The following is a 25,693-nucleotide window of genomic DNA, read 5'->3' on the forward strand; positions in this document are numbered from 1 at the left end:
CAGATTTGCCAATTTAAACATAATTTCTGTGTGATGCTTTAGTTTGCACAGCCTCTCTTGGTATTGTCAGCGAGGAAATTAGCAAGCTGCTGCACTGAGCCATGACAATGATTATCAGGCATCACAAAGAATTCAAACGAAAGTAAATATGTCTTAACATCTAACAAAACTCGACAAAGAAGATGGCATGAAATGAGGATTATTTACAAAGTTATGGATTTCATCTCTAACAGGCGTATTGTCTTATATCCTCAAGAATTATGATGATGATGATTTCTCAAACACAAACCTTCTGCCTGCTTTGTTCCATCAGAAACCAGAGAAGTGGACTAGGGCTGTAAGTGCAACTCAGAATATGTTGTCATATGAATGTCCAATCCAACTCCCGGGGTGCCCGCTTGGTTTCTATACTAATTACAGCCAGGTTATGTGGCTCTGCTGCATGAAAGATTTAAAGGTCTAATTTCATATTAGTCAAGGGACACAAGGGGAGGTGGAGAAGAGTGGGAGGTTTTGTCAGTGGGACAGGCCCACAGTCAAAGTTGTGCAGTTACGGAAGGAGGTTCATGAAGCAGCAAATGAGCACTGCTGTGAGAGTCATGCTCAGCAATTAGTCTGGTAACATGAATATGAACAATCAAACAAAAATGGAAAGAGTGTCTGTCTGTATGTATTTCTGTCCTCTAGAGAGTCAACTAGACACATAGAGCCTAATTAAATAACTATATCTGTGGGTGTCAGAGACATAGACAGAGGAGGCTGCGGCTGAGGTACAAAGTCACAGCGTGTCCTGCAGTCTGAGAAGCTTGTTAATTCTTCCACGGTGGTCCCACTTCCAGCAGAGCATGTAGTTTCCTTAGAGACCGTCCTTGTAACACTGAACATTGCTACTGTGTCCCACTTGAAACGTGTCTGGCTTACATTTTGAAATGAAATAAAAAAAATGGTATGGTGATACATGTTTACAGATACACAGACAGTTTGACTTCCTGCTGGGTGCATAATCGTTATTGGGGAATTTGCAAGCACATTATACTGGGCATATACATGCCATACATTGCCATTTTGAGTAAAATGTCTTGAGTGTCAGATGGATTGCCATGAAATTATGTCCTGCTCTATTATCAGGTCCAAATCAAATTTTGTGAATGACCAAATACCTCCAAAACTAATGACATTCCCATTAGCCTCTGCTCTTATTATTTGTTTAGTTAGTTTGCATATTTAGCATGCTTGAACACTAAACCATGATGGTTATAATCGTAAGCATACTTGCTAAAAATCAGTATGTTAGCGTTGTCATTGCGAGCATATTAGCACGCTGATGTTAGCATTCATCTCCAAAGCACCACTGAGCCAAAGTACAGCCTTGTTTTTCATATCAGCATTCTTTACACACACATAGGTAAGGTACATATTTGATTCCACCGGGAGCGTTTCAGAAGCGGAGCGCTCGCGGGCGCCACCCGCGAAAATCGTGAGATTCCGCGATAATCTGCGTAACAGCCACGGATTTATAAAGAGAACAACAAACACATAAATGGTTACTTTACCTGTCCGACGTTGAATTGCTGTTGATTTGTTCATATTTCCTTGTTTTTTGAGACATTTTTAAGCTTGGATAATTAATCTTACATTCTTGTGGTCAAAGCTAAATATAAGAAGAAGAAGAAGAGAAGTGTAGAAGAAGAGCAACGACAGAACAAGCATGAACCCGACCCGTTGGCTCTCGCACGCCCTCTTCTTTGAGGCAGAGTAGTGTTTGCCCCTCTGTGCTTTTTCACTGCGGTTTAATTTCAGATCAGCAATACTAAATATGTTGTACACAGACGTGAAATACATTACCTATTCTATGTAAAGAAAGGACATATAATAAAAGTGTCTACAAATATTACTCTGTTTGAACAGGACATGCGCTAATTCAGTGATTTTGATTATAAAAATGCGTGAAATGATTGGAATCATACAGAAATTACATCTCTAGCACAGATCAGTAGAGCAATATTAATATTTATTTTATTTTAGCATTATTTGTTTTTTATTTTTCATGATGACAGGTGAGGCTCTGCCTCCCCTGACTGCACGTCCCTGAGCCTCATATAGCTGCTAGCATGGCCGAAAACTCTTACGTCTTGTTTTTAATATCCTAAAATATTATGTTGAGGAAATGTATTTAAAAACCCATGTCATGGCAACGCTCATAATAAATGCTGATAGAGATGTTTTTTTGTCATTGTCACTCTCAAGCAGTGACAATGACGAAGTTGAATCACAAAATGAATGTGAGTATTGAAATGTGTGTGTGAGAGAACAGAGAAGGGATGTGAATGGAATGCATGAGGGAGCAGGAGAGTGAGACAGCAAGTGAGACACAATGCAAGGCTGTGATATGACATTGCTTGATGGGGCTAAGTGGTCCCGGAAGGTCATTTTAACTCAACTAAAAATCACAACTACCGTCCCCTCTGTTGAGCCATGTCTGCTTCCTCAGCATTGTGTGCGCGTGAGTCTTGATTCTAGATGCCTCATCTGTTTACATGTTTCAATAGACTAGCTTCCAGCTTTCTGAATGCAAATAACAGAATATTATAATGCTTGCAATGTATAGCAAATTTTCTTCTTTGTAATGTTGCTGCATTTCTGCCTTGTGCTCGCCAAAAGTAGACAGTAAGCTATTCTATATGTGACACAATGCACTCCGCAATGGGCTTGTCACAAAAGCCTCATTTATTATTAGAGATGTATTCTCAACTTTATTCTTCACAGTGTGTTTGTGTGTGTGTATATATATATATATATATATATATATATATACATGTATGTGATGTACAGTAAATGTACAAAGTAACTGGGAGATAGCTAGCACGTGAAAGTCAACATCAGAGGAGCTAGCTGGAAGCATTTCAAAGGTATGTGCTGCTCCCCCGGGGGAAGGAGGAGACAGCTAATTACTAGTGAGATTTCCCATTCTCCATCTCTTATTAGTCATTCCCTCATTACAGGCAGGCAATAGGTAACCAGCCACTGAAAATAAAACCAATGAATCCTCTGTCTTCCCTTTTACGGTGCTTCGAGCTAGATGTCCAAGGCATACCAGTGTTAGGGAAGCCCAGCTGTGTTTAAAGGCATTAAAGGTAATCTGATAACATGGAGGCAATGAGCTGATTTCACTAGCACCGTGTCCCAGTGTGCAAATGTTCTGTTGATTTCATTGCCAGTGAATGTTAAGCGGTGGTGAGTGTTTTTTAATTGTGGCCATAAATCAGTTGGTTGGGCACAAAAGGGGTTATTGGGGAGTAAGAGAGAGGGAGTGTCTATGTTGAACACAAAGCTCACCTGAGGCTCATAGCCCCGCTAGACATTTAGTGGCCTTGCGAAGGACAGCAGCCATCACAATCAAAGCCTCATCTTTTTCATAATAATGCGTGAATGGCCTCCTCCCAGAGCCCTCAACACATCCTGGATCTTTGTCCCTGAATCTGACAAAAATGAAGGTCTATGTCTCCCCATAAGTAGGTGTCACCATGGAAACAACCGTTATTCAGTGCTCTCAACAATAGCAGTTAAATGAAAGGAGCTGTCTGATAGAATTAAAGAGTAGGCTCAGACCCTCTTCCCATGTAATAGGTACTCACAGCATCCGCAGCATAGCCACACAGTGAAAATGTATACATGAGAGCATAACCAGCATTTCATCAAGCACATCAATATCTTTTTCTTATTTCTATTAATTCGTCCTGTACAGCGGTGAGCAATGAAAAAATGTGACATGAGTGAATAGGATCATAGGAAACTGGATGACAAAAGCAGAAAAATGTGATATACAATTTTTGACCCTCAAAAAAAAAAAAATCAAAACTTAATTTAATATGATAAGAAGTAACAGATACAGTTTCAGTTAAATTATGAGATTTATTTACTTAACTGCAAGCATAAAATACAAGAACAGAGGTTTGTGTAAAAGTAGGCTTGCATATAAGCACATCATAAGACCCAAAGGAATGACTGAACAGCACAGCTTAACAATAAAAGTAAGCATGCAAAAAATCCCTTTCTTCCTTTCGAAGAAATCAAATATTTACTATTGATGCATGGGTTGCTTCTCCCCCACACGGCCTGCAGTTATACCAGTTGCATATTATGGTTATGGGCTGTTAACCTTGTCCTGATTAGTAGTGGATGGGAAAAAGAGAGAGATAGAAAGAGTGTCTATGAGAAATTACAAATCCATCAGTGTGGTGTAAAACCTACGACTTGTTAATTTTGTCGGACAATGGTGCAAGTATAGATAAGGGGAAATAAGCAGCTCAGTTAATTCTTCCCAGCTTTTTTTTAATCCGCAGTGCAAGATGGCCACATGAATTGTGCTCTTAATGTCTCCAGCGTTTCAGCTCGCTGCTGTTGCACCACTGTGGTACAAATGAGGGTTTCCCATTAAAACATGAATGTTTTTTTTATGTTTTGTTTTTGTAAAAACATTTTAAAGTAAATAAGACACCCAATTGCTGTGCACTTGGGTCCAGCTAGCTCTTGCACACAAGCACACAATGATAGACATTGTATATTTCATACATTATTAATTGCATTGAAACTTGTCACTTAATGAAAAATAGAAAGAGTTAAAAATAACTTTCAAAACAGGTCTGAAGAGTTATTTGTTTGGGGCTAATCTGGTGAGGCATTAAAGACCCATGCTGTTTAACATGTACTACCATAAGATTTCTACATTTTGTAATTCAGGTAACCCCAGAAGAGCATGAAACATTTGAATGGCTTATTGTATTCATGTTTGAACACAAACTATTATTAACTATTGTGTTAGTTGTTTAATAACAAAATAAAATTATTTGAAAAATACTTTTAAAGGATTACAATTTTGAATTTTCTCAGGTCAATTGTAAAATCACATCTTAAATGTTAAGAGTACAGGGTAATGAACAATTTAAGCTGGTGCAGCTCGTAACTTCAGGCAAAGTAGCAATACATGGACACAGGTAATAGGAGAAAAAGAAGTGCAGATGCATTTTAGATAATATGTGAGCTAGTTTGCTCTCAAGGAACAGAAATATTGGCTGATATCTGCACATCCTGACTCATTTAATCAGAATAGGTAGCCACTAAAGGTTTGTGGGAAAGCAAAAAGCTGGTTAAATGTTTTAGTTTTCTAGGATAGTTATCATTTGAGATTGGTAACTTTTTGCTAAAACGTTTTATGTTGTAAGTCTTTTAAAAACCAAGAATTCTTTTTAAGGATTTTTGGTTTTTAAAAGAATTACAACACAAAGTAAGTAAGTAAATACAAAAACGAATTATTCACCATACAGGAAAAACAAGGTCTCTCAATAAATAACCTTTTCACTTATAACTCCAACTCCAACCTACGATGGACCATGAGACCAAAATCCCTCCAGGATGATTCACATTCCAGTGACTGAGTATGGCTCCGAATCTAGGCCTGCTGAATCAATAGGGCTCATACTGTGACTCCTCAATAACTGATCTTCAGAGGAATTCAGAGAGCAGCCAACACCAGAGCTGTTGAGCTGTGTTTAGGTGCATTCACGAGAAGTCAATAGTCTGTATCTGGGGACGAATGGTGAAGCTCTAGAGCACAAATCAAAGTCAGATTAATATATGTAATTGGGGGGGTGGATATGTGCATGTTAGTGTAGCTGTGAAGACTAGATATTCTTCCTATGCATTTAATGGCTTTTGGCCAATTGAATTAGTCGCCATTCAGCGTCATTCAGGGCACAAACATATCATGTCAGATAAATGCAAAATTCAATCTGTGTTTTTGAACTATTTGCTTGATAAAGAAAACACTTCAAGGTAAGTGAAGGTTGTATCTTGTTGAATATGATGAAGATTGTAAAGCTCAATAGAAAAACAGAAAATTAAAATGCAGCCTCTCAAGTAAACAGGGGTCCTTGCAGGCAAGAGCTTCTTAGAAATGAAAAGAATAGATTCACAGAACAGTTTGTTCTGGAGATGCACATTGATGAGAAATCCCTTAATACTTATCGTATGGTAAGAAACATTTCAATGATCACTGAGGAATTTTGGTAATAATTATACATTTTTCATATTTTCTGATATAATTGTAACTGATATAACACGTATTTTACAGCACTAACTGATCGTTTTTGTGCTTTCATTGGCTTTAAACTGTGCTCATAAATCCCTTATGAAACATTGAGTAGAATTATATTGTATATAAAAAGCAGCTCAAAGGAAAAAATAATGAAACACACTGCAGAAACGTGAAGAATGCTACCTGTGTGTCGGCTGGCTCAGGGATGACAACAATAACAAATAATTTAGATTTTCACAGTTTATACCATAGCCACCTGACAAAAGACCAAAAATGGGGTGCTGTTGTTCATCTTCCCTTGGAGGAAAATGTTATTCGGGCTTTGTTCGGCGATAACCTCAGAAAAGGCAGAAACCCAAACACATATCCTACATTAACTTGTCAGCTGATGACCTGACTGTATTTTCTGTCTTGCTATGATTTAGTAGCTCCCTGGTGTAACTGAAAGAAGCATAAAGAGCTCAAGCTATAGCAAATATATCACATTGCGGAAGTTATGTCACTTGCAGTTTTACATATGTATGAGTTGAACACGTCTGAAGTGGTGACACATCAGAACTGAACAAATACTTTTCCACTGCTGCGGTTTTCTCAACTGGTTTTAAGAAGGCCTAATTACTGGGTGATTAGCTAATTATTTTACATAGAATACACTAGCTTGGCAACTTGCACCTGCTAACTGCCGAACACAGTCAGCATTGCTTGCTTTTGTATTTGCTAGGTATTAGGGGTGGTGTCACTCATGTTTCATGCTGTTGCAGACAGGACATGTTGGGGTTTGTTGAGGTTTTGCTTGTGCACTTTGAAACAGAGCTTCCAATTTTAGCAATCGATTATACTGTAGCTAATTCATGATTTGCCACTAGTCCATTCCAATGTCAATTCATGGTAGTTTGATTTGAAATTGTGACCTGTGTGTGTCTGAAAATATTGTCTCATTGTAATCCAAAATAAAGCCAATCCTGTAGATGGACAGACTTAGGTACATGAGGGAAGGCCAATGTAATAAAAGGTCTGAATGCAGCATCGCCAGCAATATTTATACTTCCTGTAATTCAATCTGGTTTGAATATTGTCAGTATTTTTTAGCTCATAATTTTCATTGCTGTATACAGTACATCTTCAAATTATCTGAAGATATGACATAAGGGAAACAGTAACATAAAAAACAGAGGTGCTGAATTTTAAGGCCAGTAAGGAATAATAAGCCTTCATCCGATGGATGGATCAGCCCTGAGGGATTGGCCTGCATGCATAAAAATTAGGTGGGAAAACAACACAAGCCTCCAGGACTCATGATGCTGAACCAGCTGGATGGTCATGGTTTGCACAGCCAGAGAGAAGCGCTGGATGCACACTGAGCAGAGAAATTTAACCCACAGCCTCTGTCGTACTGTCCTTGTGTAAACACTTTGATAGGTGTGAAGAATTAAATAAATGAGAAACAACACATTTAGAAAGATTTTCTCTCCAGTCCTTCTCCAAAATCGCAAGGCATGCGTCTTTTCTCCCTCTCAGTTTGCTGGACTGATGCTGTGGTCAAAGCTTGGTCCCAAAAGCAGGAAGGATGGTTATTCTGTTGGGGTGGTGGTGACAGGGCTGAGGATGGGGGTCAGTAAGTCCCTCATCGGAATCATAGGGGAGATGGCCTTATGGCTGTAGTACTCCACTACTTGCTTGGGCACCTCCGCCAGAACACATTTGGCCAGGGCTGCAGGGGAAGCCTGCAATAGAGACAGAGAACAGCTGGAGTTATCAAAACAACTGTTCAATATTGTTTTAATCTGAGATACAGAACATTTTCATGTGGAGCTTTTAAGTTATTCTATTCCTGATCAAGGGACAACCAACGGTGTCAGGACTACCTTTATTGTTTCAAACAAATTAAAAGAGGTATGTCAGTGTCAGATATTGTATTCAAGTGTAACTGTTCTGTTCATGACTCTGAAAAAAGTCCCTTCTTCCTTCTTTCCAAAGAGCTACATCAAAATATATAATATGTCTTGCAGTGTTTGCATTGCAGAGTTTTAGAGTTAATTATGTATTTGTTAAAACCAGTTTGCATAAACTTCTGTTGTTAAAGCATATTTCAAAAAACAATTTTCAGTACAAAAAACTCATTACATAAGGGTATAATTTATTACACATGCACGGTTCTGTGCAATAAATCACTTTAGAATTCTAACAAATTACTACTTTGTGAAAAAGGGGAGTGCAATTATGAATTTTGCAGATTTTATACAATGTAAGTGTTTCCTCAAACTCTGGGTGATTTACATAAAAGAATATTCAGGTCAACTTTACAGATGGGTTTCAACTTCAAGGAAAAATCAACATGTGTTTTAAGAAAATGGGCCACCAGGAGCCTCTAGATTGCATAAATTCTGTAAGACTCAACTTTACCGGAGGGATGACCAACATCCTAAATAGTGTTTTGATGATGGTGGTGAAAAAGCAGTGCAATGCATCAGTTCAAAATCTCCCATAGGTGTTTAATTGGTGTGAGAGCTAGTGACTGTGAAGACCACATATATATGATTCACATAATTTTTATACCCGTCTCCTCACCTCTCATCACCTTGTTTCCTGTATGGAGGTGTCTGCATTTGCTAGGTTTCTCCACTCATTTATTCAGTTTTTTTTCTTAAATTTGCCACCCTTAAAGAAAATATATAGGCCTACTATCATGCAATTTAGAACCTGAGACATCAAATCTGCAACAGACAGTATAATTGCACAGCTGAAATGTTGCAGATTCCATGTAGCTACATGAAGAGTGTTTTTTAATAATTTTTGGATCTCCTTCAGTCCATGATGTCCATCTGTGTTACTGGCAAAGTCAGCGAAAGCTTGTCGCATGCTCTTTAGAATAACAAGTGAGGGGGGCATTATGTAAAAAATATTTTATGTCCATGAACATCAGCAGTCAGAAGGACTGTGGTTGAAGCTGAAAGAAAACAAGTGAAGATTGACAGACGGAGAGACAAACTGACCGTTTTGAAGTCTCTGAAGGGCACAAACTGCACAATATCCCTCAGGACTGGCTCGCCCTTCGGTGAGCGTAGAACTCCATCATCTCCATCCAAAATCTGCATGTCTGTGAAGTCTGCATTGCCCACACCAACAATGATTATGGAGAGAGGCTGGTAGGAGGCTCGCACAATAGCTTCACGCGTGTCTGCCATGTCTGTCACAACACCATCCGTGAGGATGAGCAGGATGTGGTACCGCTGGAAGAAGATAAGAATTTCAGTGTGTATTAATCCATAGGGACATTAACCCATTCTAACAGCATAGTGTCGTTATAAGCAAGAACACCTCTCAGTGTGTGCTGTGGTCTAAAGGCCTCTCCTGCTATCTTTCGTAATTTTACAGCCTCCACTGAGCAGATAAGGGTATGTGTGTATGTCACTTTATAAAGTGTTACATAGAAAACAAGGGGATCAAGAACAGATAAAAAAGGAGGATATTAAAAACAAAAGACAGAGTACTCACAAATCACAAACCACAGAAGAGACATCTTGTGTATGTGAATGTGAGTATGTGTGAAATTAATGTATGTGTCCACTAAGCACTATAATATGAGAATATAAGAATTACAAGAAAATGACCATGGCATTGATGGTTTCTGATTGGTCCCATGAGTAGTAGTTAGTTTGTTGTCACTGTGTTTATGTGTTCAATGTCCTAAGGGTGTGCATTTCTAGTGTGTTCCCTGGAAGTCTAATAGTTGACTGCAGCTCATTTACTGATCAAAATAAGGACTAACATTGAGAAGTAAATAATTAAATGAAAGTCAGCGCAATTACAAGAGTGTCATAGTTTCGAACACAATGTCCATGCAGCCGGTGGTAATTTAAGAAATAGAAATAGATAAAAGACTTACTCCCAAAGGGATATCAAGGAGAGATAAGGAGCATAGTAACTATTTGCCACTCGTGTTAAATCACATTCAACAGCAGTTAATGAGGTAATTTGTAACACATTAAAGGATCAGTAACATGGAAATATATATAAAATATACAACAGCAATACGGTACTGTATGAGTCTACTCCATAACTTAAAAGAATACTAATTTGTTCTATAATGGGACCGTTCTTCCTTTTTGAGCCGCGGGACATTATCACTAGAAATGGAGAGGTGAACCAGAGGCTACTCACTCTGGGAACTCAGTGGGAAGCACTACAACAAAGCTTGCATTACATCCATACATTTCTAATGAAGTATAAAGAGTCACTCACAGAAGCATCTTTAATGTTGCCGTCGCCTGCTGCCAGCTTGGCTATCCTGTTAATGATGGGAGAAACATTGGTTGGGCCATACAATTGGATCTTAGGAAGGCAGTTCTGGTATGCCTCAACCACTCCTTGGATCTCTGATCAAAAGAAAGCACAGGACAAAGTGAAGGACACATCAACATAGTTATCAACACTTCATTCATGTCATCAAACAAACCACTGGAAACTAAAAAAGGTATAGTCAGATGAATTATCTGTTTATCACTATTGTCTCCAAAAAAGAGGCCTGAATAGGTTTTCTGCCTCACTCAAGTTAAAGAAGTTAAATACTCTGAAAGAAGCAAAGTTTCAGATTTCGGCTTGTTCATGTGTATTTTAAGTACTAATCAATTATGAAATCCATAAAGACAATCAAACATAAACACTACTATGACTCTGGTACAAAAACTAGGAAAGGATGCACACCGAAATGCTCACAAAAATCTGTGTTGGCTTTCTTCTTTACTATTGGATGTTATGAATATGATCTGTCATGTATTAATTTACCTGACATTTGGGATGGGGGACCAACTGAGTAATACTGATACTTTAGCAGCTGTGTTGTCAAATTACAGATGTTAACTCTAGTATCACTAGGTGATGCACTTTTAAGGGAAACAAAGCCCTTCCTTACCTTCACATTCATCATCCTCTGGGTTAAAATTAATGGCAAAGTCATGGGACACCTGTGGATTAAAAAAGAGGACATTGTGAAATACTTATTAGGTGTGCAAGGAGACTTTTTGCTCAACGTTTCAATGTTGTTTCAAAAATGGCTGCCATGTTTGGAATCCGTGAAGGCCTGGATTTCTTTTTTCTTCTGATATCGCTGACTACAATCTTGTTAAGAAGAAATCATCTTTGTAATACTGTTTGATTGAAACAACTAAGAGCTCAGCAAAACCAAGGGAATGAAAAATGACCTGAACTGAAACTGTGGAATGTTAGGGATCCTACAACAAAATTTGACAGCTTTTGAGTGTGAATTTGACAGTGAGGAATAATTTCTGATGACATCTACAACAGTGCTACTACCATCAAATGATACAGGGAGTCAGATCATAACTAAGCAGGTTAATTAGTTAGGCAGTCATTTTTTTAATTAGAAAACTAGATTAATGCATATCTAGAGCACTGACATAATTGTTGCCTTAGGTGTATGTATGTATACAGTTACAACACATTTATAAGGCTATAAGTGAGAGAAGGTATATTTATTTTAATAGTGACTGATACATTGGTTCAGCAGATGATTAGTTTTGGATGTAAACTAACTAGAAAAGTCCACTCAGTAGAGTGCAGATCCAGGTGTGTCTCCAGCTCCCCTCCCAAACCAAGAAGTGTTGAATCTCACAAGTCTCACAACGGGACCAAAATGTTCTATGGATGTCAGTTTTTGAGCCATGACAAAAAAAAAAATGCTAAATAAAACATAAAACAGTCAATAAAATACCACCACAAGAGGTCCTTGAGCATACAGTAATAAATGACCACAATAAATATTAAGCTTATGAGTCCAGTAGTATGCAAGATTAGCTGTGGACAAACAGACAGATGCACACACACATTCACATACACACAGAAACACACAAATGATCGCCTCCCGACTTAAGGACAGGTGCTAATACTATGTTAAGAGAAACAAAATATTTAATTAGGAACTAATAGCAAAGGTGTGTTAACTGTATTTAGGGTTTGCACATAATTTAAGCTAAGATAGTCCAAATTTAATTATAAATAAAATAATGTCTATTTCAATCACTGATTAAAAATGCCTCACCTTTTCAGGGGTATTTTACAGTGAGACCTGGTTATGTGTCATCACTTCATCACACTATACAGTAATGAGCATTTAGCATGCACTATATGCTTAAATTCTGGTTTCTGAAAAGAGATTGCCACCCCTTTCCTTTTTCTGGTCCATTCCAAAAGTCATATTTACTTTGTTTTTCTCAAAGCTGTTAAATTGGCAAAAATAAAATCCCCTTCTTGATACCTCCCTCACAAGAAACCGTTTTTTTCCGCAAGCACCAACTGTCAGCCAGATCAGTGACAGCTGACTCCTCTCCAGCTGGCTACTTTCTTCTAAGTCATTTTTGTCTTTAATGTGATTAGGAGCCTGCATTCAGACAGTGTATAGAAAGATATTAGTTGTCCTAGAGAAATTAATCATACAGACCACCATTTGGTTTTTGTATTGGTTTGGTTTCTGTATTGGGCCACTTGTTTTGTATCTCATTTAACAGGCCTGTTTCATAGCAGGCCTTTTTGACACGAAAACCACAGGTGTAACTAATAACATGTCTGTTAATGTCTGTCTTTCATTTAGCTTTTCCACTCGTGAAGCTCTAGTATTGTGGTGGTTTAATGGGATAGCTTACAGTGACACTTAAATGGAATTGTACTATTATTAGTTTCACCTATGTTTTCCTGCCATTCAATATTACAACCTTATTTTCTAGCTTTGCCTTTTTTCCCCAAGTACATGAAAAAAAAATGTTGGCGGTTAAGCAAGCACCAGTGAAACTACAACACTCCTTTTAAAGACCCTGAAAACCTATTGTCTTCATTGTCTTCTTACTATGAGCAATTGAGATTTGTGTTTTTCTCACTGGTTTGAAGAGGAGAGGGCGTCACCAAGGCTACGAAATGATTTGCATAAATATATACATCCCTTCCTGGACAGTTTGAAACCAGCAGATGAATATGACTGTAGCTTAAATTCATGCAAAAATCACATATTTATTATCATAGAATCCTGTGGTTTGCTTCCTCATTTAGTTTCAAACCACCGACGAACTGAACCAGAGTCCGAATGGAAGCAAACCTGAGCCGAGACCGCCTGAACGAGGCCTTCTTGATGTGGTTGTTAAGTCCGCATCAGAGTTCGATGGACAGCTTTTACACCAGCAACCAACAAACCGCACTAAACAGGCAAACGCACTAGAGTCCATCTTAACACAACCAAACAAGTTAGGTGTGAAAGCACCCTTAAACTCTTGATAAACAATAGTTCATGGGAAGTGATGTCCTCTTCTAAACTTTAGCTTTGACGAGTGAAATTTTTCAGAGGCATTAAATTAAAAAAACACAATTGGCCATAGTCGTTGCAATGAAATGTGAGGCTTAACATTTATTCTCAAGACTCACTATCTGATGCGTCCTTGGCTGGCAAATGAACATCTTGGATCTTTATTTATAATTTGTTTGCAAATCGCAATTAGTGTGCATAACAGGCAGCATATACTGAGAAACAGTCCATCAAACCTGCACACAGGTGTAGCCTACATGAGTTAGATGCATTCCATGATTAGTCTAATGACTTAATTAGCATTCACCTGCACCACTAACCACAATGTGGCAACAGAATGAAGTAAAATGAATTTGACTGCTGCAGGGCATGTCACTGTCATGGTAAATTCAGAAATTAATAGTTTGTATTTACTGAGCCACAAATCTTTGCATGATTGAAATGATAATTATCAGTGTTTCACATCAGCACATAGTAAAGAACAATCTCACATAATAATATGCCATTCTAGATATTAAATATCAAACAGCATTGTGATTCAACCATGCATGTGTGTGTGTGTGTGTGTGTGTGTGTGTGTGTGTGTGTGTGCGCACTCACTCTTCACATGTCACATGTCTCCCCAGGGCTTTAGTCAGAATCACTGATGGCTTTTGGTTCTCAAAGTCCAATTTGCTTAAACAAATGCTCTCGCACTCATGAATTCTTATGTAAATTGAGCACCAACACTATGGGGCTTTTATTTCTTTGGAGCATGTCATTTTATTAAGACAAGTTGATATTTTAAGGCATGGGGCTTATGAATAAAAATAAAGTATAGTAGTTCTAAATTTGAAATTTTGACAGAATGACAAATTGAGTCATAAAACAGGTCATGGAAATGCTTAACATAAAGTCCCAGGGTAGTGGAAAAAGCATATAATACGTGCATAATATTGTTCATGTGAAGGGAAGGACAGTGTTATGGAACAGATTAGAAAAAGGGGCGGTTCAGTATCAATGAAAAACAAGGAGGGCAGAGATATGCAGAGAGATACTCACCTCATAATTTGGAGGGATTCTGGCACCAAACCCCAAAGCTGAAAATCTTTTGTCACTGTAAAGATAAGCAAATGAACCAGTTGTGAACAGTTACTACAGTTTAATTATGGAATAGCTTTTGACAGTGATCTAAAAAAAATATTGATGGCTTATCCATATGTTCACATTTACAATGGCAAACCCTGTGCTTGTTTGCATTTCATAAATGCTAAGAGCTTAAATTAAAATATGAAATCTGTCCCACTGTCCCTGCAGCCAGCGCTTGCACCTGTTCAATAAGCTTCTCACAGTCTTTACTCTCCATTTTTCATTGTACCATATAAATGGGTAGATATTAGTTTAAGAGGCTCTGCTATGCTGGATTGTCAAAGGCCAGGGTCACCTTTTTAATACCCTGGCTGCACAGACGTGTGTAAATAACAAGACAAAAGCTGTGTTTCACCCTCCCTGTTTAACAGAGATGAAATATATCCACTATAGAGTGCTGCAGGAATGACTCCTTCAACCCGGAAATGAGTTAGTATTTTTGAACTTCTGGTTCCCTTGTCATGAAGACAATGGTTTATTTTGAATAAGATATTTTAACGTTTTTGTTCTACAATATGACATATGTCTACAAAAATATGTCATCCCTGCACCACTCTAGTGCCCTTAGAAATCACCACAATGTAGCAAAAAACGGACTGTCCATGGCATATGCACTACTTTCTGCTAAAAGTACCACAATGCAATGTGTCACATTAAAATTCACATGTGTTAGAAAAATCTAATTTCGGTATTCCTCTGAGCAATTTTTGCTGTACTCATTTCACTTACTTTATCTACTCCTTTTTGAAAGACACACGCTTTCACCAGGCAAGGAGGAGCTTTAAAAAGAGTTGCATTATGGGAAGTGTAGTTGAGATATATATATATATATATATATATATATATATATATATATATATATATATGACTGGCAAAACAACCCCAAATCTCCAGCCAAGTGCAATCACAAGTAGCATCTCAAGCTCGACAGAATCACAAAATTATGTTTTTGATTAATTTACTCTGGAGATAGTGTGGGAGGGTACACAGCAAAATGTACACTGTTAATAAATGTTGATTTGTTTGGTTTGTTGACAAGTGTTGATTGGAGACTTGTTTGTCCACTCATAGAGTAGTAATACACTTACACCAAAAAGAGTAATTTATTATTATTATTATTATTATTATTATTATTATTATTATTATCATTACAATGAGTAGTTGTAGTAGTAATGTAAGTAGTAGTAGTAGCAGTAGTAGCCGTAGTAGAAGCAGTAGTATTGATCATTTTTATTAATACTAGGAGGTGATGAGGAGATGTTTTATTAATATTGCAATTGTATTACTATTGCTCCTCCTATCCAAGGACGTTGGATGAAAATAAAGATAATTTGTGTTTTTTGCATAACCTTGCAGAATTGTTTATTTTACAGTGGCTGCAAATGGTAACAGCAACAGCCTGTAGGCTTAGTTAGGAAGACATCGCTGAATATCTTACATCAGCCATATTGAGCACATATTTGGTTAACATCATTATCCTCTGTTCCAAAAAAATGTTTGAATGAGTCCAACTTTTATTCTCTGTAATGCAACCTCTCTACATGCCCTGGCTAATGTGCTGTACTGTAGCCAGATATAAACGTACTCCAGTAATAATGTTCCAAACAAATGAATAGATTTCAGTGTCCAATGAGCTCTGCAACTTATACAACAGCATACAAAAGGTCTTTCCTCTACACTCACCTCAACATTTACATGTTTTCGATTCACTGTTTGATCCATTTTCCCATCTCCATTCTCCATCCACTGAATACAGGCCTTACTCCCACTATTGTGAACTTTCAAACACACAGGGGTATGTTGTATGGATTCAAAATAATAGGAAATTATGTGTTTGGTACTATATTGGTTTTACCAATGTAGAGCAAGAATTTTAATGAAAATATTCTTATGGGGAAGGAGTGATTCACGCTGAGCCAATTTTATCCTGAGATGTTTTGTGCAGCACTCATTATCTCGACCTCTTACTCTTTCCATACTTTTATAAATTTGCTCTTGAAGCCTCAATGAATTGATTTTCAAGCGCAATTTACAAATTTCTTAAGAAATTGCCTACTGTCTCACCAGGTGTAGAGTTATTATACAGTATCAGCAGCCCAGACAAGAGGGCAGAGAAGACTAACAAGTCATTTTCATTACATGAATTGTGCTGTTAAGTTCATGGTGGTCCTTGTTTTCTTTCTTCGTCAGCACACGTGAAAAGCCACGAGGAGATGTGCCCGGTATAATAGCCCTCTCAGCGAGGTAAACGAGCCTCTGCCCACACAGACAAAAGCTCGTCACTCCAGCTCCATAATGCACTCCTCTGCAAGGACTCTAAAATCCCACATCACCTATATTCACTAAAGGCTAAAAGGTGTGCTTGCCCACGTAGTTTTACACCTCAATAACAATTGCAACTTAAGAGGGAATGGCTGCCTACACTTGCTGTCACTTTTCATCCAGAGGCATGTTTCCTTGTATGAGGCTCTTGTTTAGTAAACAGGAAAATGATAAAGCTACAAGAATGAGCTGCTCATTTTCCGTCAGGTTGTCAGTGTCTCCAGTGCTATCTCTTGAATGCTATAATTAGCCAGACAGTGCTCCCCTGATATTCAATAGAAGGATCTGCATAAATCAGGAGTCAGAGTGTTAATCCTCATCTAGCTTAGTTTTGACAGATGAGAAGGTCTTTTTCTGACACATATCATATTATAAATGATTTCCCATTAATTACCAAATACCTACAAGCTTGCCTGCAATAAAAAAAATGTTTTGCACTTAATATTAGTTTTCAACAACAACAGTCAATCAGTCATTTTCATCAGCTTTTATAGTTTTTATATTTAGATTAACGGGTATTCTCACATGGACGTATCAGTTAATTTTATTATATTTATTATTAGCTTCAGTGTCTTTAATGATTCCTTAAACAGGCCTCCTTTTGCACCTACATCTGATTCTACGCCACGCTGTTATTTCACCACCCATAATGCCTCCCACTTCATGTTGAAGTGCTTGCTATCCTGGTGTTAGCCCCTGTCTCTGCATGTGTCTGACTGTAGTTCAGGGTAATGAGCCCATGCAAGCTAAGAACGGGGGCCAGTAGCTGCAACAGATGCCGAAAGAAAACTGTATCATTGAGTTATCCACAGAAGAAAGCACATGCAGCCACCACTGTGAGCATAGACACTGTGAATTACATGCAACAGCACTGTCCTTAGAAACAGCAAAGACACAGGGCATATAGAAAAGAAAAAAGAAGAGGAAAGGACAGAGACATCTATCCTTTTTTTACTGTGGTTTGTTGTCTTATTTGCTAAATTCAATTCGGGAGAGATGTGGTGTTTGTTGTCATTATCTATTTTTCAAACTGTTATGCAAGAACAGATTACAAAAATAAAAAAAACATTTTTTAGAAGTCTCTGCCAAAAGTCAGTCAGTGAGAAAACTGATGTTGCACAGCATTTAAATGCATGTGGCTATAAAGGTCAAAATGTTATCTTTTTGATGGATTGTTAAAAGCTGTAAAGTGATGGATACTTTGACAAAATGGTTTGTCAAGTGTGTCCAGTATATTGTGTCAGTGTTCTTGACTGCTGCTACCAAGCACCAGCTTCAGCCCCATATTAGCCTCATGCATAAGTAATGCCAGTGAAGGCCAAATTAGTTTGCTCTAATTTTCCAGGTACAAACACTTTCTCATGCATTACTTTGCCATGGTTAAACACAGATTAAAATACATGTGCCAATGTGAACATGATGACGACAATCAACAATACTGTATTTGTGCTGCAGGTAACCGGCTGCTGTTTTGACAATGAGAGGCTATTTCCTGCACAAAATCCATTTCAGTAAAAAAATGAATCGAAGATGGGGGACAGTTCAGTTCCATCAGCTCTAAACCAAACTTGTGAACAGAAATGTAATAACTTGCGAGATTTACTGCCATTCTGTTTCAGTACTCCATGATTTCCATTCCAATCCTTTTGCTGTGATTCAGATAGAGTGGCTCGTTTTAGTGTGAGCGATCCCATCACAATGGCGTGCAAGGGACACTCTGCATCTCTATTTTACAAAAGGAGACACTGACAATCATTGTAGGCTCCAAAGAGCCTTTACTGAGAAACAAAAGACTGACAAACCTATCGTAGTCTTGACAGATCTCCCCCACTGCTATCAGAGCCTTCAGGTACTCGTTGGGCTGGTAAGGGTTGATGTAGTGCAAAGAGCAGCTGTTCCTGGGGTCTCCATTGGAGGCTGTGAAGTCAATGGCAACCTGGTAGAAAGAAATGTGAAGCAAGAACAATATGACAGAATCAATTAAGTTTTCATTTTGCTGCTTAACATTTTTATTTGGCTGCTTATGATATTGTAAATAATTCTGCATGAGCGAGCCTGAAATATGCATAATGGAAGTATAAATTATCTGATCAGAGGCAAGAACTTTCGCTTTTTACACCCACATAGATGGAAACAGCTACAGCTCCAGTACACTGTAGATCTAAGTAGACAACTATTTCCACAAGGGGTAACAACATGTACCACAGCAAATTCCTCATAATTAATATTCATTGCTTCAGTAATCCAGTGAGAGTGAGAGGTAGCACAACAGAGAGCAGACCAAAGGGCAAGAGTTGAAGGTCCACGAAGCTGCCTACAAGAAACCTAACTGATGGACAAAAACACCATGTTTCAAGGATAACATATTTTAATTACTGTGTAATCTTTCACAATCAGAAAATGTAACATTTGCTGCATACTAAATGCTAACAGACTACCAAAAAAAAGCCATACCAAAGTCTGTTTATCTACAAGCAATATGGTCTTAAAAAAATAAGCAATTTGACAGTATTAGGTAATTCATATAACCAGCCAGTGCAGGTGCAGTTACAAGTTCAATGACAGCATCACTAAACACGGACTGCTCAATTTACCGTAAAGTGAATCTGGCATCCTCCCATGATGTAATCTAAGAAGGAGTACACTCTGTGAAGCTGCAAAAAAAACACATCATATTTCTTTAAGGCAAAACCCCAGAGGCATCTGGTCATTAAAACTGAATTAACTCAACAAATCTGTTGACAGTAAAGGATAAAAAAAAAGCGATATGAATATAAAAACGCCTTCTGTTGAGGTAGCTGTGAAATTTCTCATTTAGCTGTACAGTACGAGAGATCAAACAAGATTGTTTCTATGTACAGAGCATACATGCATAAAAGTATTTATTATTACAATTTATTCATACTGTTCTTCAAATTCTAAGCAACTGTTTCCTACAACAAAAAGCTTCTGGGACAAGTTTTTGTTCCTGTTTCATAATGTAAAATAAAAGGATAAAACACTGATTGGTTCAACTGATTCCTACCTTCATGTCAGTGAGGATGACAACTCCTGAATTTTTATAGTTTCTCTTCTTCTGTTTGTACTTGGGATTGACACAATCCCATGTAACCTTAAACAAAGCAAGTTGAAGACTAAGAACAGGAGCAAAAAACAGCAGCTTTGTGAACATTGGCGATATGTCTTAATCAACATGACATTTGTTTCATCTGGGATGGATTTCAGCAGAGTAAAATGAGAGGCATATTGAAAATGGATGAAACGGTTACACGGCTGTCTCCACTGTGCTCTGCTCCGCCTCTCCATTCACTGACCTTATTTCCACTGGAAATTTTCTGCATTTCCTTGAATGTGGCGTAGAACTCGCCGATGAAGTCGTGTTTCCCCCTGGAGTCATAATCCCACACTAGGCACTGTGGCACAGAGGGACAATACTGTTTACTACTTTCTCTCTGTCGGTTTGCCCCTACGTACAGTATTCTCACAAAATGTATTCAATTATCCCTAACATATTTAATGAAAGTCTTTTATTCTACTGATGTTAAATCCTGGTTGCAAAGTTTCTGACCCCTGTGGTTTTTACTGATGAGGACTTAGTTGCTAAAGTTCCCTTACCTTGAGCTTCCGGTCCTCATCACAGCTGCACAGAGATATGAGAGACACTTTGAAGGGCTCCCACACAGGATTCAGGTTGTTTTTAATCACCTGTTAGAGTAGGAACACATTGCGTTTGAAGCAAAGTTGCAGAAAAAAGCTGTTGCTTAAACTGAAGAGTGTATATGATGAATTTACCTCAGTTCTGTGCACAAGCTGTTCAGTTTCATCGTCATTGATTCGGTATATTTCCAAAAATGGGTCAGACTTGCTGAAGAGATCCTGCAGAGAAAACAGCATATCAAAACTACTGACTCGTAATGTTAATACAGGACCCTGTAACAATTGATCTATAGGAAAGATTTGAAAGTTTAATTAATAAGTATTGCTTCTGGTATCATCAGGTCAAATTTCTTCCTGAAATCACTTTTAATCAAATAAGGAAAAGACAGCAGTACTCATTAATTAAGATCAAGATCTATTCAATGAGAACAAATTACACATAAAGCCTCACATTTAACACTAAGATTTGACTTAGTTTGATTTACAGTATTGAAGCTAATGTGTCGGCTGTTATGGGGCTGTGTTGAACTTTAACACAGGCAATATTTGAGAAAAGCATTACCTAAAAAAATCTACGTTTGGGTTATTTCATTATCTTTCTTGGGTTTTTCGGATTGTTTGTATAGAAGGAAATTATACATTTATACAAATGGCTGTTGACACTGATTTCTATCATTGCTGATTGCATAGGTAATTAACTCCGTGATTAAAGGTCAAGGAGAAGCAAGCATTAATCGACAGCACAGCAGGGGGGCTCTTTTGGAGGAGACACCATCGAGATTGAGAAAAAAAGAGTGTGTTTTATAACATTTTGGTAAGAAGGAAGATTAAGAATATCTTATAAGATTCCAGCTCATGCCATTCCCTGGTTACTCCTCAATCACTGACCTTTTTCTTGAGCCAATAACTTGTAATGACCCGTTATTTCCTTCCTTACAGTCTTCATTGCAGTTCTGAAATATCATTATTGGTTTCTTCAACCAATATTTGAAGCTCCCTAGCAAAGAATTTAATATTTCTTTTGCACTCAATTACTTTTCGATGTGCAAAATGCATCTGAAATCATCCAGCTTCAAGTTGTTATTAACATCTTGCATTTGAGTTAACTCAACGGTGGCTGTGTCCATATTATAATTAGTGATAGTAAATACCGTGATAAGTTGAAAACATGCATGAGATTTTGCATTCTTTACGGTTATTTGGGCTAGCCTTAAATCACCTTTTGAGTCTCAAGTACAGGCGTCTGAGAGCAGAGCAACACTGATTATTTAGGTCAATTGATTCTTCAGGGAGGAAAACAAATGATTGCTCTGTGTGTGTGTGTGTGTGTGTGTGTGTGTGTGTGTGTGTGTGTGTGTGTGTGTGTGTGTGTGTGTGTGTGTGCCTGTGAGTGTGTGTGTGTGTGTGTGCCTGTGAGTGTGTGTGTGTGTGTGAGACTGTGGTGGCTGGAAGGGGAGGAGGGGTTGCGGATGAGGGGGCTTTGTGCGCACCAAATGAGACAGTTAATGCTGCATTTCCCGCCACATTAGCCAGATACATCTCCTGAGGGAGTCAAACAAAAAGGGACGTAGCATCCTCTCTCTGTTGTCCTGGCAACCACTAGCCAGGAGTCATCAGCGGCACAGACGCAGATGTCAAAATCTAATCCTGGGCCAGTTATGATATCTCATCATTGGTCCTCCTGTTCATCAACATCTGTAATATGATCCTTCAATATCTACAGCAGTTTGAAGTGATACAGACAACAAGCAGCTAATTAGAAACAGTTCGCTGCCTCAGTCATCATCTGTTTGATAAATTGCAACGCCCGACATCAACCTGCCAGATTAGTGGCTTCTAATTTGCTTTGTTAAGAAAATGAGCATGATTTAAACCTGATTGCTGATGAAATCAAATAATGGGAACTTGATCATAATAATGTTAAACAAGTTTATTGTGTGACCTGTTGACACCCACATGTACAACATCTTTGTTTGCATGAATTAACCAGATAAAGCTACACTCCAATGGCATCGAGTTGTGCACGAATGTGCTCCAAAACCGGGAAATTATTTAGCATTTTCGCACTTTCCTTCATCTCAAATTCAATGGGTTGAATGGGGTTTTGGTTGGACACTTGAAAGGAGGTATGTGGTGAACACACGCTTGAGAGATTTTAAGGTATAAAATACGTCAGTAGAAAAGGCTACCCGTCTCGTGACTTTTTAAGTTTCTTTAAAAAGGCAGTTGCTAACAAGTAACTAAATTAAACTACAAAACATCATCATTAACTTTGGACGGCCATGCCGTTACCATTGCTGGTATTATCGCCTAATTGTACTGTCCTGCTCTTGTCCTGTAACATGATATCTGGTTTGCCATCTGCCAGATTCCATGTGAGTGTAGCATTAAGTGGCAAAAAATCTAAATCTAACCAAAAACCCATTAGAGCGTTTTTATGTAATTTATTCGTCCTGTCCCCGGTGTGTTAACGCCTTAACACCTGTAGTGGAAAACAAGACACTAAGCTTTAACACGCCTACAGTTTGGAGGTATCTACTGAAAAAATCACATTAGTGTAGCCAAAATATATTTATATCTTAATTCTAACTCTGCATGAGTGACAGCAAACACAGCTCACACCCATGTTTGTTGATCACATCTAAATCTTTGAGAGATGATGCATAAATGAGCCCAAATTTAGTGAGAATGCCAAAAAAGATGTCCCAGAACCAGCTTTTCATGGTTTATTCTGATCAAATATTGTTTGCAATCCTTCACCTAAGGAGGGGATGTAACCAGAAAAAAAGTATCTGTGTGCATCAACAAAGACAGTGTCTATCATTTTGTACATCAGTGTTGTGTGATATTTGGCATCAAGGACCAAACTCTGTTCCAAATAAGCTGCTGAAATGTTTGTTCAGAGTGAAAACATGAACACTTTTGTGTCTCTGTGGTACATGATTACACAGCACTGCACAGCGATGTGCCCACAGCTGTAATCAGTTTAAACAAAGCAAGCGGGAGGACTCTCCAGGCAGAAATTCAATACTTCCAGTAGCACACTGGATAGATGAAGCAAATATCACATGCAGGGGAAGATGCACTTTTTTATAATTTCCCTTGTGTAAGATCAGGTTCAATTTCACTGTCAGAGTAGCAGGAAACTGCAAACTGCAATCTCAAAAATAAATGTACATGCTGCAGAAAATTTGAATTTTTCTCCCAATACCTCTGGGAATTAAGGGCAGACTGTGAGTGTGGCATCCTAAGGCTCGCTCCCAAGAACATGGAGTGACTTCCGATCATCAGAGTTGTAATTGGATGTAAGCTCCCGCTGTCTTTTTGATTGAAATATGCCTTCAGTAAAGTTTGACAGCATAAGAACAGGAGCAGTTAAGGTCAGTGATATCCAGACTCCAAGTAAAGCCATATGAATTCAAAAAATAAATAATATTTCACATGGATATCATATCACATGAAGCATTATGTCTCTATAAAGATGTGATGTTAAGTGTTATTATCCGTTTTTTTCTCTCACTTTAACATGAAATTATATAATGATTTAGAAAATAATAGCATACATGTTTATACCTTCAAGGCCAGTGATGCATTGTGGGTACTTTCTGAAGTTGCCCTACAGCATCCCGATTATCACGTTACTGCTACTACTATCTCTGTTAAACCATATCTAATAAAATATGAACTGTGTTGGTATTACCATCAAAACCATGTGCTCCGCTCACCTTGTCATCAAGCTTCTTGGCACAGAAGGAGAGCTCCACATACCCGTTGTTGCCAGAAATTTCCTCAGCGTGCACCTGAGAGGAAATACGATTTGTCAGTAATATTTTGTGCTTATGGGATTTATTTGTAGCAAGAAATCCCAACCACATGATTTATGTTTCAGGAAATAAAAATCTCATAAAAGCTATACTGTTGTCACCGGAATTGATACTCCACTCTAGAAATATATATTTTTGACAAATGACATTTGGTTGCAGAGTCAGATTATTATTATGTAGAATATTAATGTAAAGGTAGTTATGTGCCATTATTTTAAACAAACTGCTTTTTTTGTGAGTTTTTTATTATGTACGCCAAGTAAGTTTGACTTTCGTAGTGGTTGCACTGTGGTAAGCAGTTAACAAAGTGAAGTGGCTTTTACTTAACTCGGGATGCTGGACATTAGAGTAGAGAGCCCCATTAGCTTACAGCTAATGGGCCCCCGCTGTTACAGCTTATAGTCTCAACTTGAACATAAAAGTTACACATACAGTACAACAGTAAAAGCTTGTAACAGCGCTTTAACATTTTTAAGTGGCTGCTTTGTGTATAAGACCTAGTTATGAATGTGTGTTAGTTACAAAGAATCACCGAGCATCCTATGCTGCTCCCTCTGGCCCACTCACAGAGAACAGAAGTTTTCTCTCTCTCCATTCTTCTTTTTGAAAATGCCATAAACTTTGCATCAAACTGCCAGAACTGCAGCTGCAGAGTGTCGGCTCAGCCATGGCCTGACATGCCTTGACAGTGATGATTGGCAAAGTAGGAAACTTGGACTTTTTATCAGACAGCTTGTCCTGACAGGTACCAAGTTCAGGGAAACATCTTTATAAAAGGTGTGGGCAAAAGGTTTTCTGCTTTTTTGCCACATAATATTCGCTTTCTGTGTGAAACAACTCATGACAAAAACAGTTTGAAAAAATATATTGATGTGTAAAATAATTGCTCGGAAAAAAACGTAACGTAACAATGGTGCACTGAACTATTTATATTTCTGGAGATGAAATGGTAAAAGAAATCCCCTTGTGAGATTTCTCACAGTTGTCCAAAGACCTTAATGTCTTTGTTGGTTTGAAAAAAAGTCTGGCAGGAGTCTGTCTTCAACTTTTCCTTCAGCACAGGGATCCAATACTATCTATAATAGCGCTGCATAAAAGTGCTGTAGGTCGTCTTATCATGTCCACATCCTGTCTCTCTTATGTTTTCTCAAACAAGGTAGAGTGAAAGACTGCACAATCTAGCTTGGCTTGTTTTTTTATTATATGCTACCACCACTGGCTTGTTAACTGTAAGATTGTGGTTAATGAACCAACAGCTTTTCTTTCCACATCTGACACATGTGATTTCATATACATGCATCATTTCCTCTTGCATCTCTGTGTGCATTGGCAGGTTTAACATGAATGGAGCGCCATGGC

General features: G+C 38.1%; 1 protein-coding gene across 4 annotated transcripts in view; it reads right to left on the bottom strand.

Moving 5' to 3' along the window:
- Positions 1 to 3,952: 3,952 nt before the first annotated feature.
- The window catches only part of cpne7 (copine VII), a 29,604-nt gene continuing 7,863 nt past the window's right edge, over positions 3,953 to 25,693 (bottom strand). For all 4 annotated transcript variants that reach the window (XM_068730482.1, XM_068730483.1, XM_068730484.1 and 1 more), the window contains 12 exons: positions 24,236 to 24,310; positions 20,646 to 20,729; positions 20,469 to 20,558; positions 20,168 to 20,266; positions 19,879 to 19,965; positions 19,448 to 19,507; positions 18,656 to 18,789; positions 14,445 to 14,499; positions 11,007 to 11,058; positions 10,337 to 10,470; positions 9,088 to 9,324; positions 3,953 to 7,818 (listed from right to left, as the gene is read on the bottom strand). In XM_068730482.1, the coding sequence (XP_068586583.1) occupies positions 7,666 to 7,818; positions 9,088 to 9,324; positions 10,337 to 10,470; positions 11,007 to 11,058; positions 14,445 to 14,499; positions 18,656 to 18,789; positions 19,448 to 19,507; positions 19,879 to 19,965; positions 20,168 to 20,266; positions 20,469 to 20,558; positions 20,646 to 20,729; positions 24,236 to 24,310 (1,260 nt within the window). In that variant the 3' untranslated portion in view covers positions 3,953 to 7,665. The remainder of the gene's footprint in view (positions 7,819 to 9,087; positions 9,325 to 10,336; positions 10,471 to 11,006; positions 11,059 to 14,444; positions 14,500 to 18,655; positions 18,790 to 19,447; positions 19,508 to 19,878; positions 19,966 to 20,167; positions 20,267 to 20,468; positions 20,559 to 20,645; positions 20,730 to 24,235; positions 24,311 to 25,693) is intronic.

The sequence above is a fragment of the Cebidichthys violaceus genome, unplaced genomic scaffold (assembly GCF_023349555.1).
Source record: "Cebidichthys violaceus isolate CVI_PGR_0920_01 unplaced genomic scaffold, fCebVio1.0.p SCAF_5, whole genome shotgun sequence".
Classification (NCBI taxonomy): domain Eukaryota; kingdom Metazoa; phylum Chordata; class Actinopteri; order Perciformes; family Stichaeidae; genus Cebidichthys; species Cebidichthys violaceus.